General features: G+C 61.2%; 1 protein-coding gene across 2 annotated transcripts in view; it reads left to right on the top strand.

Annotated features, from left to right (window-relative positions):
* CACNA1S (calcium voltage-gated channel subunit alpha1 S) overlaps positions 1–14,853 on the top strand; it is a 63,524-nt gene that overhangs the window by 47,435 nt on the left and 1,236 nt on the right. Inside the window, exons 29-41 of one of the 2 annotated variants that reach the window (XM_041758738.1) lie at positions 4,169–4,225; positions 5,000–5,128; positions 5,309–5,374; positions 5,911–6,002; positions 6,812–6,971; positions 8,086–8,213; positions 8,953–9,049; positions 9,273–9,375; positions 10,143–10,244; positions 10,545–10,669; positions 11,842–11,970; positions 12,748–12,998; positions 14,332–14,417. In XM_041758738.1, coding sequence (XP_041614672.1) covers positions 4,169–4,225; positions 5,000–5,128; positions 5,309–5,374; positions 5,911–6,002; positions 6,812–6,971; positions 8,086–8,213; positions 8,953–9,049; positions 9,273–9,375; positions 10,143–10,244; positions 10,545–10,669; positions 11,842–11,970; positions 12,748–12,998; positions 14,332–14,417 — 1,525 coding nt within the window. The remainder of the gene's footprint in view (positions 1–4,168; positions 4,226–4,999; positions 5,129–5,308; positions 5,375–5,910; positions 6,003–6,811; positions 6,972–8,085; positions 8,214–8,952; positions 9,050–9,272; positions 9,376–10,142; positions 10,245–10,544; positions 10,670–11,841; positions 11,971–12,747; positions 12,999–14,331; positions 14,418–14,853) is intronic. The other variant, XM_041758749.1, reaches the window with a different exon arrangement.

Genomic DNA, 14,853 nt, shown 5'->3' with positions numbered 1-14,853 from the left:
AGAGAGAAAACAGATTGAGGGTGACTACAAGGATTTTTGTCCAAGCCGTCGAGCTGCCCTTTACTGAGAAATGGAAACTGCTGGAAAAGCAGGCGTGGGGCAGAAACCAAGGTTTCTGTTTTAGGCATGGGAATTTAGGAGGCTTACAAGGTGTCCGGATGGAGACACCAAGTAGGCTGGGATTTGAGTCTGGAGCTCAGGGCCTAGGGCAGGCGGTAGGTACGGATTTGAAGATAGTATTTAAAGTATTGAAGGGGGCAGCCCGGGGGGGCTCAGCGGTTTAGCGCCGCCTTCAGCCCAGGGCGTGACCCCGGGTTCCGGGATCGAGTCCCACGTCGGGCTCCCTGCATGGAGCCTGCTTCTCCCTCTGCCTGTGTCTCTGCCTCTCTCTCTCTCTCTCTCTCTGTGTGTGTCTCTCGTGAATAAATAAATAAAATCTTTTAAAAAAATGTTTAAAAAATAAATAAATAAAATCTTGAAGGATGGACGACATCTGCTGAGAAGGGAGGGGGTATCCAGAGAGAGGGGCCCAAAGTCTGGGAGGCCCGGGAAGCGAAGGAGATTGGTGCCCTGAGATCAAGGAGAGCAGACGAGTCAAGGAGAACTGGACGTTGACTTGATTTTGGCAATGGGGCGATCAACGGGGACCTTGGTAGGAATTAGGGGGAGGAATGCCCAGTTGCCGCAGACCAGGGAGGGGGAGCAAAGAATGCAAAGAGGCACAGTTCCTTGGAGGTGTCTTGTTGCTGAGAGAGACAGGACAGTAGCTGGGGCGGGCCGCAGGGGAGGGGGCTTGAAGACTCGAGAAACGGCAGCATATCCTCAGGCTCTGCAAATGTCGGGTAGTGAGGAAGTAGCTACAGGAGCAAAGTCTTTGAATAAACGAAAGGGCTTAGGACCCGTGTCCCAGGGGAGAAGCTGGAGCAAGAAAGCCGCAGTCCCTCCGCGGTAGCAAGAGGGGACGCAAAGCCAGCGGGCATAAAGCAATGAGAGTCGGAGCTCTGGTGGCAGGAGAGGAACAGAAAAGCTCGGGGGCAACAGGGTTTGGTGACGGCGACCGGGGGCCGCAGGAAGGAAGGAGTCCAAGGTGGCTCAGTAGCTCCCAAATGGAAACGCTGGGGGGGACGCACTCCCCGAGGCTGTGGGTTGGCGGCCGGGTGCACGGGCGGGAATGGGTAGCGAGTCGTTGGAAATGCAGGAGGGGAGCCCAGGGTCACTCTGCATCGAGCAGCTGCATCTGCAGGGGCTGGACCCCGATGTGTGGAGGGGATGGTCGGAGCCCAGGGAGGGGTGCAGGGGGGGAGCCAGCTGCCAAGGGGTTGCGATCCCACAGACTTCAAGGCAGCAAGGCCACTCGGTTTGCGATTTGGAAGCCCTCCGCGAGCAGGGTGACACATCGGTAGCCTGTGGGGTTGAAGCCACTTATTAGGATGGAGCAGTGAGCAGAAAGTGGGGGGAAATGGGCGTGAGCACAGGAAAGGAGCTTGTGCAAGGCGTTCAGCAGAGGTAGCTGCTGGGCAGTGGCGCGTGTTGATTAATTTAGGGAAAGTGAGACGACGGACAGCGCAGGCGCAGAAACTCGTAGCGCGAGAGAGAAGATTGTGGAGGAAAGGGCCATGTTCGGGGGCGACAGCGAAGGACACGAGTCAGACCACGGGAAGGGGAAGAGCGTCAGCAGAGGCCGCACGGACGGTGAAGGGCGCAAGGGAGCAGGGGCTGGGAGGAGGGACGAGGGGTTCGTCCCGGGCAGCCACGGGGGTGGCTCGAGGGGTGTCACCCTCGAGGACGAGGACGGGCACTGGCCCGCGAGGAATACCGAGGTGATGAGCTCATCGCAGGAAGAACGACGGGGTCTGGGGGCGCCTAGTGAGCTCAGGTTCACCCTGGAGTCATGCTCGGTGACCCCGGGAGCCTGCGGGAGGAAACCGGACACCGGGCGTGGTCCTGAGGCTGGCACACGGGGTGGAGCGGCCTGGGGCAGAGCAAGGGCATTGAGGGCGCTGTGGAAAGGGGCACACGAGGGCCCAGGCTGGGCGGGGAGGCGTGTGGCCCCAGGAGCTGGACCAGGAGGAGTGGGGTAGGGGCGTGAGTGCCCGGGGGGTGAGGAACAGCACTGAGGGCAGCAAGGGGGTGCAGCCAGAGGGGTCCCCACGTTGGAGATCTTTGGAGGCCAGCAGATTTGAAGCTGCGGGGGGCGGGGGGTCACTGCGGAGTGAAAGAGGGGGGCACGGGGCAGGGAGGAAGAGATCCGAGAATTGTATCGCGGGAGGGGCGCCGTGAAGAGCACCCAGCCTTCTGAGCTGCCCACGCCGGCCACACGGGCTTCTGGTCGGGGGCGGGGGCTGGGGCCGAGCCCCAAAGCCGGAGGCCTCGCCTGGGTGTAGGCTGCCTTCTGAGCTGCCCGCTGCCCGATGATGATGATGGGCGCTTCAGACCCAGCCAGGCCAGGGGCGATCCCCACGTCCCCATGGTGGGTGGAGAGGTGGGGGGGTGGCCCTGGGGACGCCTGAAAGGGGGCAGGGAGGTGGGGGCAGCCGGGGGTATGGCTGAGGCAAAGTCTGGACCCGAGAGCAAGGGGCCCTCAGCCTGGGATTCCCTTAGGCTCTGAGCCCTGGCGGGAGCAGTACCTTCCGGGGCTTTGGCTGCCGGGCTGAGTCCGGGGAGGGCCTGGCCTGGGAGTCCTCTTCACCCCGAGGCCACGGAAAGACCCGTCGCTCCGATCCCGCGAGGGCGGGTCCTGGCGAAACCAGCCCAGCCCGGGTGGGTTCGTGGGTGTCCCGTACTCCCGTGGACGTCCAGCTTCCACTGGGGAAGAGCATCCCGAAGGCCCCGTGGCCGGAAAGCTCAGTTAGAAGAGAGAACGCACATAAACAGCCCAAACCTGCAGAGGCTTGAGGTCTGTGCGGGGGAGGCCTGGATCCATCAAAACACCTCTTTGTTGGTGGAGGCCCCAGAGGCTGTCGGTCGTCAGTCGATTTGTAGAAGCAGGTGTACCAGCGACGCTTCCCTGAAGTCACCTTAGGGCTTTACAGTTTAAATATTGGTTTATGGTCGCGGGGAGCTGAGTAGGGGCCACACTCGGGTAGCATTTTCGGCGACGGCAGGAACCTGCCCCGTCCAGGACAGTGGCCTCCAGACGCCCCCGTGCACACGGTCACTTGGAATGTGGCTGGTACCCATGAGGCAATGAGTTTCTGGTTTGATTCTGTTTCCGCCGTGACTCAGACGCGGCCGTCCTGGCCGTCAGGGCTATGACACTGGTTGTCATCCTGGGCCGCATATTAAAATCACCTGGGATGCACTTAAAGGTCTGGAAGCCGCCCCCCACCCCCACCCCCACCCCGCCCCAGAAGCTGACTTAACTGGCCTGGGTGGGGACCCAGCGAAGGAATCTAGTAAGTTCTCCGCGTGGTTCTGATAATGCCGGCGGGCCTGGGAAGCAGCGGCCCCGGGGAAAGCTGCCCCAAGACGGTGTTGCTTGGTGGGGAAGCCGGTGTCCCGGGAACCAGTCGACCCACAAACAGCTGGAAGACAGAGCAGTGACGTCCCCTGTCCCGCGACTCCCGAACTAAGGTCTCTCCTGAGAGGCAGCCCAGGGGAGAAGCTCAGAGTCACCAGAAACAGGGACGCTCTTGCACTGGCAACACCGGACCTAGGAGCCTGGGCACCGGGGGGAGGCCTCGGCCACGCTCGAGGGCCGGGGGTGCTGGAGAAACAGCTGCGGTGGGGGCCCCAGACCTCTCTGAGGGCCTCGGGGGCGCAGGGGCTGGCGGGCTCCCTGGACCCAGGGGTGCAGGGGTGTGAGTGATGAGCGGGCCCCCAGGGACGCCCCCAGCACCACCTAATCCAGACACGGGAGGAACCCGAGCCCCGGGCCTTGTGGGCACGTCCCGCACACGGCAGGGACCTGTCCCCGTCTGGTCTTCCCTCCTCTTCGTGCTCCCTTGCCCCCAGCCTGTTGCCTCACCGCCCCTACAGCTTCGTCCTCACACCCCCCACCCGCCCCCGGTTGGCAGCCCCTCGGGGTCTCGATCCCCTGCCGCTCTTTTTCTCTCTTTTAACTCTTCTGTGTGTCCTTTCTGACACCTGTCCTCACCCGCCCCCTCCCCCTGTGTCCCTCCTCTCCCCTCCCCTCCCTTGCCCCTCCCCTGGTCTCTTCTCTCCACAGACTTTCCTGGCCTCCAGCGGAGGACTGTATTGCCTGGGTGGAGGCTGCGGGAACGTTGTAATTCCGGGCTGCATGAGCCTGCCCAGCACGCCCGCCAGCTCTCCGCCCTGCAGCCTGCATGCTCTCGCCTGGCCATGGCTTGCATGGGGGGCCGGCACCGAGGCTTCCTTCCCTAGAGCAGGCTCCCCGGAGGGTCCGGCCGAGGGCGGGGGCGGGGCTGCGGGGCCGAAGGTGCATGGATACCGTGGGACAGGGGGTGAGGGGTCTCGCTGGCCCCCTCTGCCCAGATGGGAGCGCCCAGCGAGCACCGCGACTGCTGGCCGGTGCAGGACCTCAGTGACAGTTCGCTGGCACGAGGTCTTTGGGGACGCGGGAAGCCTGGCGGGGCTCTCCCCTCCCAGGGTTATCCGGGTGTCGAGGGCGAGGCTCGCCTGGCTTAGGACAGCCACGTGCTGGGGGGCGGGTGGCCGTGTTCAATAGACGGTGACACAGCAGCCTCGCTCCAGGGCGACTGCCTTGAAAGTGTCCTCCGCTCAGTGGCAGCTTGAGGAGGTGAGAGGAGGCAGGAGCCCCCGAAGGGCAGGCAGGGGCCTGGCTGCAGCCTCCCCCGCGGCTGCCTCTCCTGAGAAGGGGCCTGCGGCCCGCCTGGCCCACCTCCCTCCCGGGCCCGAGGATGATGGGGCGCTGGTGCGCAGCAGGGGCCACGAGCGGGGCTGGCCCCCCACCAGGGACACGGCCCCAACACACACACGTCGCCCCTCCCGCCCCGCCCGCTCCCAACCCCTCCCAGGGGCCACCTCCAGACTGACCTCTGGGGCTGCTGGCCCGCAGGACCCAGACGAGAGCGCCCGCATCTCCAGCGCCTTCTTCCGCCTGTTCCGGGTCATGAGGCTGATCAAGCTGCTGAGCCGGGCAGAGGGAGTCCGCACTCTCCTGTGGACGTTCATCAAGTCCTTTCAGGTGTGTCTGCCCAGCCCACCTGGCCCGGGGTCCCGGCCAGTCCCCACTGTGGCCTAGAGGGGCTTGAGGGCCTGGACTCACCCCTGGGTTGGCCCAGGGTAGCGCCCCGGGGTGACCACAGGGCGCAGTGAGCTCGGGGCCGAGGGGGGCAGGAAGGTGACCCTCCCTCCTCGCCCCCAGGCCCTGCCCTACGTGGCTCTGCTCATCGTCATGCTCTTCTTCATCTATGCCGTCATCGGCATGCAGGTGAGTGGCAGGTGGGCCCAGGTCAGGGAGGGATCTTGGCCAAGTGAGAGGGGGGTGTCTGCAGACCCCAGGGAGGCCTCCTCAGCATGGAGGCCAGACCCTCCCCGTCCTGGCTACCCAGGTGTCAGAGGCACGACGGGAAGGACATGGGTGCCCTACCCCCGGGGGCTGCAGCTGGTCAGCTGGGAGCAACCCAGGGCGCGGTGGACAGCAGGGGCCACCCGATAAGAGCCTCAGGTGGTCTCAGTCGACCCTCTGGCCAGCCTCTCCCCCACTCCCCAGGCTGAGTCCCTAAGCTGGCTTGTGCTGGAAAGCCTGTCCGCCCTGCTTTCCTTTGGCTTGATGGGAAGAGCTTCACCCAGCCTTGAAAATAATCCAATTAATTTGGCTTCGGGTCGACCGTGGCCTTCGGTGAAGGGGGTTTGGAGGCAGGAGGGGGGAAGGAGGGGAGCAGGGCAGGTGGGAGAGGATGGCGGGGCCTGGGCGGAGGGGACGCTGGTCCAGGTGCCGCGGTGGGAGCCTTCGGTGATTCGCAGATGTTTGGGAAGATCGCCATGGTGGACGGGACCCAGATAAACCGGAACAACAACTTCCAGACCTTCCCACAAGCTGTGTTACTGCTCTTCAGGTAGCGTCTCCGGCTGCCCCCACCCCGTCCCCACCCCCCCACCCCCCAAGGCCCTGCAGGTGGGGTCCCCTTCCTGGCCCTGTGGCCTGTGCAGCCTCGAAATGTCCCATCGCTCATGGAAGTCAGCTGTGCTCACCATTCTGCACCCAATGCCATTTTTAAAAAACATTTTATTTATTTATTTATTTGACAGAGGGAGAGAGAGAGCACAAGACAGGGAGAGGGAGGGGCAGGGTCCCCGTGGAGCAGGGAGCCCGATGCTGGGCTCGATCCCAGGACCCCGGGATCATGACCCGAGCCGGAGGCAGACGCTAACTGAGGCACCACCCAGGCACCCCAACCGATGCCATTTTTAAAATCATTTTCGAACAAGTGGCCCCACATCTTCATTTTGCCCCCCCCCCCGGGCTCCAAAATGACGTCACAGGTCCCCACGTGGGGTATGGCGTGTTGCCCCGACCGCATCTCCCTGAAGAGGAGCCAGGGCCCCACATCCCTTCTCGGGGGCGATGGGTGGCACAGCCCTCCCTTGCGGTCCCCCACTGGTGACATGAGGCATGGGTTGACTTTGTCCCTGCAGCTAAGAAACCGCTTTCCTATAGTTTAGCTCCTACTCCTAGTGCCCCGTAGGGAGCAGTGGAGCCGCGGCACAGAGGGGAAACTGAGGGCCGCCTCACTCGGAGCTGCTTGGTGAACCCAGGGACCTGCACTGCCTCCTTCGGGGGCGGGCAGGGGACGGGGATGTGTGCGGAGGGGCTTGGGGGCACCCCCCGAGAGCGGACAGGCCACCGGGACCCTGTGCCGTCCAGGTGTGCGACAGGGGAGGCGTGGCAGGAGATCCTGCTGGCCTGCAGCTACGGCAAGTTGTGCGACCCCGAGTCAGACTACGCCCCGAGCGAGGAGTACACGTGCGGCACCAACTTCGCCTACTACTATTTCATCAGCTTCTACATGCTGTGCGCCTTCCTGGTGAGCCGGCCCCCGGGGGGTCCGCCCTCCCCTTCCCGCTCGGCTTGTGTCTCGGGGATTGGCCTGGGGGACGCAGGAGACGGGACACTCCGCTTAGATGGGCCCTCGTTCCGGTCATCCTGGGTGGCGCCCGGCTTTGAGGGCTTTATCATGCTCCAGGGGGTTGGCTAGCGATTAGAAACCAAAAGAACCAGAGTGGGGCTCTGTCCTAAACGGATAGGGGCTCCCAATAAAGCCACCTGCCCCTCCCTATCCATCTGAAGAGAAGGTGGCCCCACTGAGGGGGTGCGTCCCTATGGGGTTGGAAACAGCACAGACGGTTCTGAGACTCCGGGACGGCTGTCTGTCCTTGTGCAAGGCAAAGAGCCAGTGGCATCCATGGGTCTGTCCTTCCTTCACTCTTTTTTCCTTCCTGTATGTGGTCAAAACTGCTGGGTGAGCGCCCGTGCGGCCCTGGGCTCAGTGCAGAGGGCGGCAACACGCTAAGACCCCACGTGGCCCTGAAGGAGCCCCCTGGGTACCTGGGGGAGTCCGTGCAAGCCAGTCTTGCCGCTCAAAGGGGCACTCGCTCTACACAGAAAAGGCAAGAGCAGTAATGGGGCCGGCCCGGTGGGACACTGAGGGGGATCATGTCTCTAGGGAGGGGGCAAGAGGCTGAGATTGCAGGCGCTGGAGCTCGGTTTTATTTTTTTTATTTTTTAAGATGTTATTTATTTATCCATGAGAGACACAGAGAGAGAGGCAGAGACACAGGCAGGGGAGAGAAGCAGGCTCCATGCAGGAAGCACAATGCCGGACTCGATCCTGGGACCCGGGGGTCACACCCTGGGCCCGAGGCAGACGCTCAACCACTGAGCCACCCAGGGACCCCTTGAGCTGGGTTTTAAAGGACGAGCACCCAGGTCCCTGGCAGAAGGCACTGACTGTGCAGGAGCACGGGGGTGTGACACGGAGGGACTTGGGGGAGACATAGGTGGTTCAGAAGGGCTGCAGTGAAGGGCCCAGGTAGGAGGGCGCTCTGGCCCCCTTGCCCAGTAGACACCTCCCAGCCCCCACCCTACTCCCATCATCCCCTGCTTTTCCACGGTGGGAGCCCTCGGTTCTCCTCTTGCAGATCATCAACCTCTTCGTAGCTGTCATCATGGACAACTTTGACTACCTCACGCGGGACTGGTCCATCCTGGGCCCTCATCACCTGGATGAATTCAAGGCCATTTGGGCAGAGTATGACCCGGAAGCCAAGTGAGTCCGGTCTGCACCAGCTCTGTGTAGGGCCCCCCGCAGCTGTCCCCTCTTCCATCCTCCACCCCGCCCTACTGTCCTATCGGGAGTCCCTCTCCAGCTTCACAAGAATGAGTGGGCTTCTTCTCCCTGTATTATCTGAGGTCGCAGATCAGAAAATTGGGAGTCTCTTAGGGTTGGAAGGGAGCCCACCCTTGAAGCCCCCCAGGGCTGAAAACCCCTTGGCTTTCCTGGGAAATGGTCGTCCAGCTTCTGCTGGGACCATCCAGGAGCAAGGAACCCAGTACGTCGGCAGGCCCTGGCTGACCGGAGCTGTAGGCCACCCACCAACAGCGTCCTAGCTTGACCGAGACCCAGAGCCACCCGGCCCACCCCAGACCCACCGAATCAGGATCCGCATTGCCTGTTGAGCTCGTCCCCGGGGCGTTCGCCTGGGGGTTAAACCTGGGGAAGCGCTATTGCTTTACTTTCTTTCTAAAGAGGTAACAATTCATATTTGACGGATGTTGGCCCGGTGTCAGGCGCTGTGCACTGCGTACGACATCTCATTTAACCCTCGCACCAACCTATGAACCCAAACATTGTTCCTTCTTTCAAGAGGGGGCTCAGCTTCTACTTCCCAAACCCGCTTAGTAAATAGGCAGCGTCCCGTGCGGCCTGGCTGCCCCCCTTGGGCCCTGCTCTGAGCGGGACGAGGTCTGGGGGCTGCAGGGACCCTCGGCTGTGTGTCCCCCCGCAGGGGCAGAATCAAACACCTGGATGTGGTGACGCTGCTGAGACGCATCCAGCCCCCCCTGGGCTTTGGCAAGTTCTGCCCACACCGGGTGGCCTGCAAGGTAACCAGCGCTGCCCCCGAGCAAGGCGGGGCCTGGGGCCCTTGGGGGCGGCTGAGGCCCACCGAGGAGTCATTTTCAAGCCGTCCGCTCCCGGGCCCGGGTCCCTGGCTGAGGGCCTGGAGTCCCCACGCGTCCCCTCGCCGAGGGCGTCCCGAATCCCCCGCACCCCAGCCCCGGCCCAGCCCCTCCCGGTCTGCAGCGCGGCCCTGCGCTCCCCTCACAGCGGCTGGTGGGCATGAACATGCCCTTGAACAGCGACGGCACCGTCACCTTCAACGCCACGCTCTTCGCGCTGGTCCGCACGGCCCTCAAGATCAAGACGGAAGGTGAGGGCTGGCTGGGCGGCCGCGCCCCTTGTCCCCGGGGGTGCACCCGGGCCCACGCGGATCCTCAGAGGAAGAGTGGAGGAGGACAAGGCTGGCTCGGAGCTTCCCTAGGGGTCTGCCTGGGGCCGGAGCAGCACAGCGCAGGGGTGGGCCCCCCCCGAGCAGAGGGCCCCCCATGCTGCCCCGGGCAGGCCGCGCCCAGCTCCCCTGGCCCCGGTACCCAGCCCAGAGCCGGAAGCCTGGGGCTGCTGGGAGCAGGGAGCGGGGAGCAGCCGCGGGGTCCTGGGCGTGTTCCGGGCCCTCACCGAGGGCTGGGCCATCTCAGAGCCGTCCCGAAGGCATCAGAGGGGCCACAGGGCAGGCTCCCTTGGGGGGCGAGGAGAGGAGGGCCAAGGGCAGGGTTGGAGGGACCGAGGTCGGCAGCAGGACGGCTGCCTGGGGGTCCTTGGAAAGGATCATGGGGCGGGGGGGGGGGGCCGTAGACAGCCCACAAAGGCAGCCACTGCGACCACGGGAAGCCAAGGCTCGTGGAGAGTGGCCACACGGCCCCGGGGTTGTGCGGCCCCAGGGCTACGGTGATGCCCCCCTACCCCCTGCCATTGCCGGTGCTTAGCACAGCAGCTGCCAAAACCCACGCACCACACAAACAAAAGCTCAGGCAGTATTTGTGGAGGGAGGTGTTCGGAGAAGCCTAGGTGGCTTTGTCAAGTGCCGTTGACTTGGGCTGGGGGACTTTAGGGCCGCCTCTGCCCGTCCCTTGCCCCCAGGTAACTTTGAGCAGGCCAACGAGGAGCTGAGGGCCATAATCAAGAAGATCTGGAAGAGAACCAGCATGAAGCTCCTGGACCAGGTCATTCCTCCAATAGGAGGTGGGTACTGCTTTGGGAGACCAGAGTCCCGGAGCAGCTGAGCAAAGGGGACCAGGGACTGCTCCGGGAAGCCCCGTGGGAATCTGAGAATGGCCCCCAACCCTTTGTAAATACCTTGGATAGACCCCAGGCTGGCCATCAGGGCAGGAACCAGCCTTAGCATGCAAAGCGCCCACTGTCCAAGTCAGCAAGGAGAGGAGAGTCCTGATTGGCCTGGTCCTGCCCACCCCTGGCTCCCACTCGGAACCCGGGGCAGACTCTCGCCCACCCTCAGGACATCCCTTGTTGGCTCCTCTGCAGATGATGAGGTGACTGTAGGGAAGTTCTACGCCACGTTTCTCATCCAGGAGCACTTCCGGAAGTTCATGAAGCGCCAGGAAGAATATTACGGGTATCGGCCCAAGAAGGACACCATACAGATCCAGGTAAGCCCACCCTGAACTCCAAGGGACTCCACTGAGCCAGGTCCCCAGGCTCCAGCTCCCTCTCCATGTCCTTGAAGGCCAGTGATGGAGGCACAGAGGGAAGGAGGGAGCCAGGGTGAGAGGAGAAGAGCCAGGTGCTCCTCCATCTCTAGATAATAGGACCAAAAGAAACGGGATTTGTTCGAAAGAGAGATTTGAGCCCTTAAAATGATCCCCTGGTGTGCAAAGAAATTTAGAACTTTGTTTCACCTCTTCTGTTTTTTATTTCTGTTTTTTTGGTGTTAATTCAAAAATATACATGCACTTGGGCTGTGTGCTCAAAAACGTATTTCAGTTGCAGTTTTTGCTTTAAAATAATCTCACGGGTTTAGAATTTGCATGTGTAAGACAAACACCTTTTTTTGGGAACCATTTGAGAGTAATTCCCAACATAATGTTCTATCAACCCAGAACATTCTCCATAATTCTCCTACATGACCATGATTCTGGGCAAGGCAAGCCCCAGAGTCAGGAAATTAACGTTGGGACTTTCCTATCATGAAATCCTCGGGCCTCATATGAATTGCACCAGCTGTCCCAGTAACGTCCCTCGTAGGAAGAGGATCCAATCCGGGTTCACGCAAAGCGTTTAGTTTTTATTTCCCTTTAGACTCTTCCATCCAGAATAGTTCCCCAGCTTTTCTTGACATGACCTTGACCCTTTTGAAGATTATCACCAGGATCCTACAGTCTGAGTTCATGTCATGTTTCCTCGTGATACATTTAGGACACACGTCTCGGACAGAAATGATGCTGTGTTCTCATTGCTGTCAAATGACGCTGGTCTTAAATCGTCCCATTGCTTCGGTCAACTCAAAAAATTATATTAATGGCATGACCAGTCAAAAGAGATCACTTGTCTAGAAGACTGTGCTGAGTAAAAAGATCTTTCTACCTGGAGGCCCGGGAGGGTGTAAAATCACCCATGAGGTTGAGAGAAGACTCCTTGGGAGCCATTAGGGTTTGGACCATGCCAGGGGTCAGAGCAGGACCTGCTGGCCTCGGGGAGCCCTGGGACATTGAATATCCCGGAGAGAGTGGGGCTGGAGCTGGGGCTAGAAAAGAGCGAGGCCGTGGGAAGCAGTGTGGTCTCCCCTACTAGACTGGAGGGGTCACTGAGCCTCTGTCCCCAGGCTGGACTGCGGACCATTGAGGAAGAGGCAGCCCCAGAGATCCGCCGTACCATCTCAGGAGACCTGACAGCTGAAGAGGAGCTGGAGAGAGCCATGGTGGAGGCTGCGATGGAGGAAGGGATATTCCGGGTGAGTGAAGGCTGTGACCGTGCCACGTGTTCTAGGCACAGGGAGCAGCAACCGCCCAGAGAAACAAGGGCCAGGAGCCCAGCCCTATAGATGGGGAATTTGGAAACCAAAGACACCCACAGCCCACATCTCTTGGGACTCAGGGTCAACGACCCAACCTGCTGCAGTTGTCAAATACAATCGTACCCTCCTCCCTCCCTCCACCAAGCCTCACGCCTGTCCTCACCACCCCTTAAGCCCCGGTCGGCATTCACCTCTTGGAATCCCTTCATCACCCCATGCCCTGCCTGCTTCCAGTTACACTGGTCCTCAATCCTTAGCTCTGTCTGGTGTTTTTTACGACACTATGGAACCGAAAGGTCTTTAAGACCAATGAGTTAAAACTTTTTGGGTTATCCCTGAGGAGATGGCAGCCCAAAGAGATGATATGAGATATCCAATATCACTCAGCAAGTTAGTTTTAGAGGTGGGACTGGAACTAGGGGGTCCCCAGACTCCCAATCCGGTGTTCTTTCCATGAGAAGGGATTTCCCTATCTGGATGTCTGTGTCTCCTGTGTAGTTCCCTAGATGCGTCCTGTCTACCTCACTCAGCTGAGAACTCATTGAAGGGGGATGATCTCTTCTCTGACCCTATAGCCCAGTCCATTCTCCTCTGGCCTTACGGGATTTGTCTTCTAATCCATCACTCGTTCCCAGGAGGGCAGTCCTCGTGCATGCTCAGCTCTCATCCCCCAGTCACTGTCCCCAGCCCTGACACTCTCCTCCTTGCCCCTAGAGGACCGGAGGCCTCTTTGGCCAGGTGGACAACTTCCTGGAAAGGACCAACTCCCTGCCCCCTGTCATGGCCAACCAAAGACCCCTCCAGTTTGCTGAGATAGAGATGGAAGAGCTGGAATCACCCGTCTTCTTGGAGGATTTCCCTCAAGATCCTAGAACCAACCCCCTTGCTCGTGCCAATACCAACAATGCCAATGCCAACGTTGCCCATGACAACAGTGACCATAGCAACAGCCAGGTGTTTTCCAGGTAGGGGCAGCAACGGCCAGCTTTGGATGGCGAGGTACTGGGGTCGGGCTGGGAAAACATGGCTAGGGGGTTCCAGGCTCTCTTGGATGGGGCATCCTAAAATGCACAGACTGTCTTTGGCTTGGCTGCCTTTGTGTCCTTCTGGATCCATCCATCCTGCACCTAAGTGCAAGAGGCTAGGCCTGGACTGCAGAGACTCCTCTGGCCGGCAGAGAGCAGCAGCGGCACAAATGCCCTGGGTTCCTCTCCTTCCTCTGCCGCCGGTCTAGGGGCTGGGACCTACGGAACGAAGTAGGTTAGGAAGAGGGCGCTGGTGTGAAAAACTGTGAAGATTAAAGCTGAGCTGTTGCAGTTGGGTTCCGGGGAGATCTCACTGCCGAGCGGGCCCTCTCTCTCCCAGCCTGAGCTGTAGACGAAACATACTCTGTGATTATGAGTATCGTGAAAAACAGCAGGATGCGTGGGGGAGCTTCTCGTAAACCAGCTCCTGTGGACGGAGGTGCAAGCAGAGCTTCTGTTCTAGAGAGGAGGCCAGGTGGCGGGAGGCCTCTGAGACCTGCAAGGGCAAGAGTCACGCGCCGTCAGACACGGGCAGGACAGGGCGGACACCGGCGAGCCCCTACTCCCCGCGGCCGGGGCTGCCTGCACCCCCTTCCCCTCAGAGACCCACAGGGCTGGAAGGGCACCTGTGCCCCGGGACCCCGTGGTGCCAGGTGCTCTGGGAACACAGAGGCATCAGTCCTGAGCCCCACCCTGAAAGGACTGTCGTCCTCTGGGAGATGTTGTCCTGTGATGTGACTGCGACCAAATAATCACAAAGAGCAGGTGCCCTGGGAATGCAGAAGTATTGATCACCAGGTGCTGGAAAGGCCTAGAAGAGGGCTAAGCAATGTTTCTCAGCCTCCACTGAGCACTAGAGCATCTAGGGAGCTTCCAAAATTGCAGTTCCCGGGGGCCTCACCGCAGACTCCGGGGATGGGACGCACCCACTGCTAGTGTTTAAAGCTCCCCAGCTGACCCAGCGTGCCACCGAGGTTGAGAGCCAGCGTCCTAGGGGCTGTGAGGCTGGGCCTCGGAAGATGAACAGAATGTGGGAAGGGTACAGGGAAGGGCATCCGTCGAGCAAAGGAGAGGAGGAGGGGATGTATTTGCCTTGTTTCTCTAAGAGAGCCGGGACCGGCTGGGCAGAGAGCGGTGGGAGCAGCAGCCCTGGAGTCAAGACGACACCCACGACGGGTCCAGACCCGGAGGGGAAGGATGCCTGGGAGCACAGAGGGCAGGATGGCGGGAGACGCAGGCCTGCTCTGGCTCACCAGCCTGGCTTCCCTTTCAGCATCCGCTACGAGAGGGAGATCCCAGGAGAGCCAGAGCCGCCTGCTGCCAGAGGAGGAGCCTTGGGCCAACCCCGGAGGGTCCTGGGTCAGTCTTTCCTGTGCACCCTACAAGCTGAGCCTTCCCCCCAGAGAGGCCTGGGGAGCCTCGCTCTCTTCTTACACTTGAGGCTTGGGCGCCCGTCGTGATGGGAGCCAGCTGGGCTGGGATGGACGAGTCGTCAGGGCCCCCTCCTCATCCAGGCAGAGGACAGAGGTGCCCTCTAGGTACCTGAGTGAGGTGGGAAGGGGGCACGCCAGGAAACTTGCACCCCACCCATCCCGAAGGACCACCCCGGGACACACTGACCCCTTGGGCCCGGGCCCCTCAGAGATGGTGGCAGTGTCCCAGCAGGCCTCAGACTGCTGGGTGTGACCAGGAGCCTGGAGGATGCTCGAGTTCAGTGGACAGGAGGGCCCTGCTGCCCGGGGGGGCGTGCGTGCAAGGCGACAGCGCAGGGTCCTGCCCGGCCCAGGGGTGGCTG

This window comes from Vulpes lagopus, chromosome 1, assembly GCF_018345385.1.
Source record: "Vulpes lagopus strain Blue_001 chromosome 1, ASM1834538v1, whole genome shotgun sequence".
Lineage (NCBI taxonomy): Eukaryota > Metazoa > Chordata > Mammalia > Carnivora > Canidae > Vulpes > Vulpes lagopus.
Note: the sequence above shows the minus strand (reverse complement) of the source record. Positions and strands in the feature narration are given on the sequence as shown.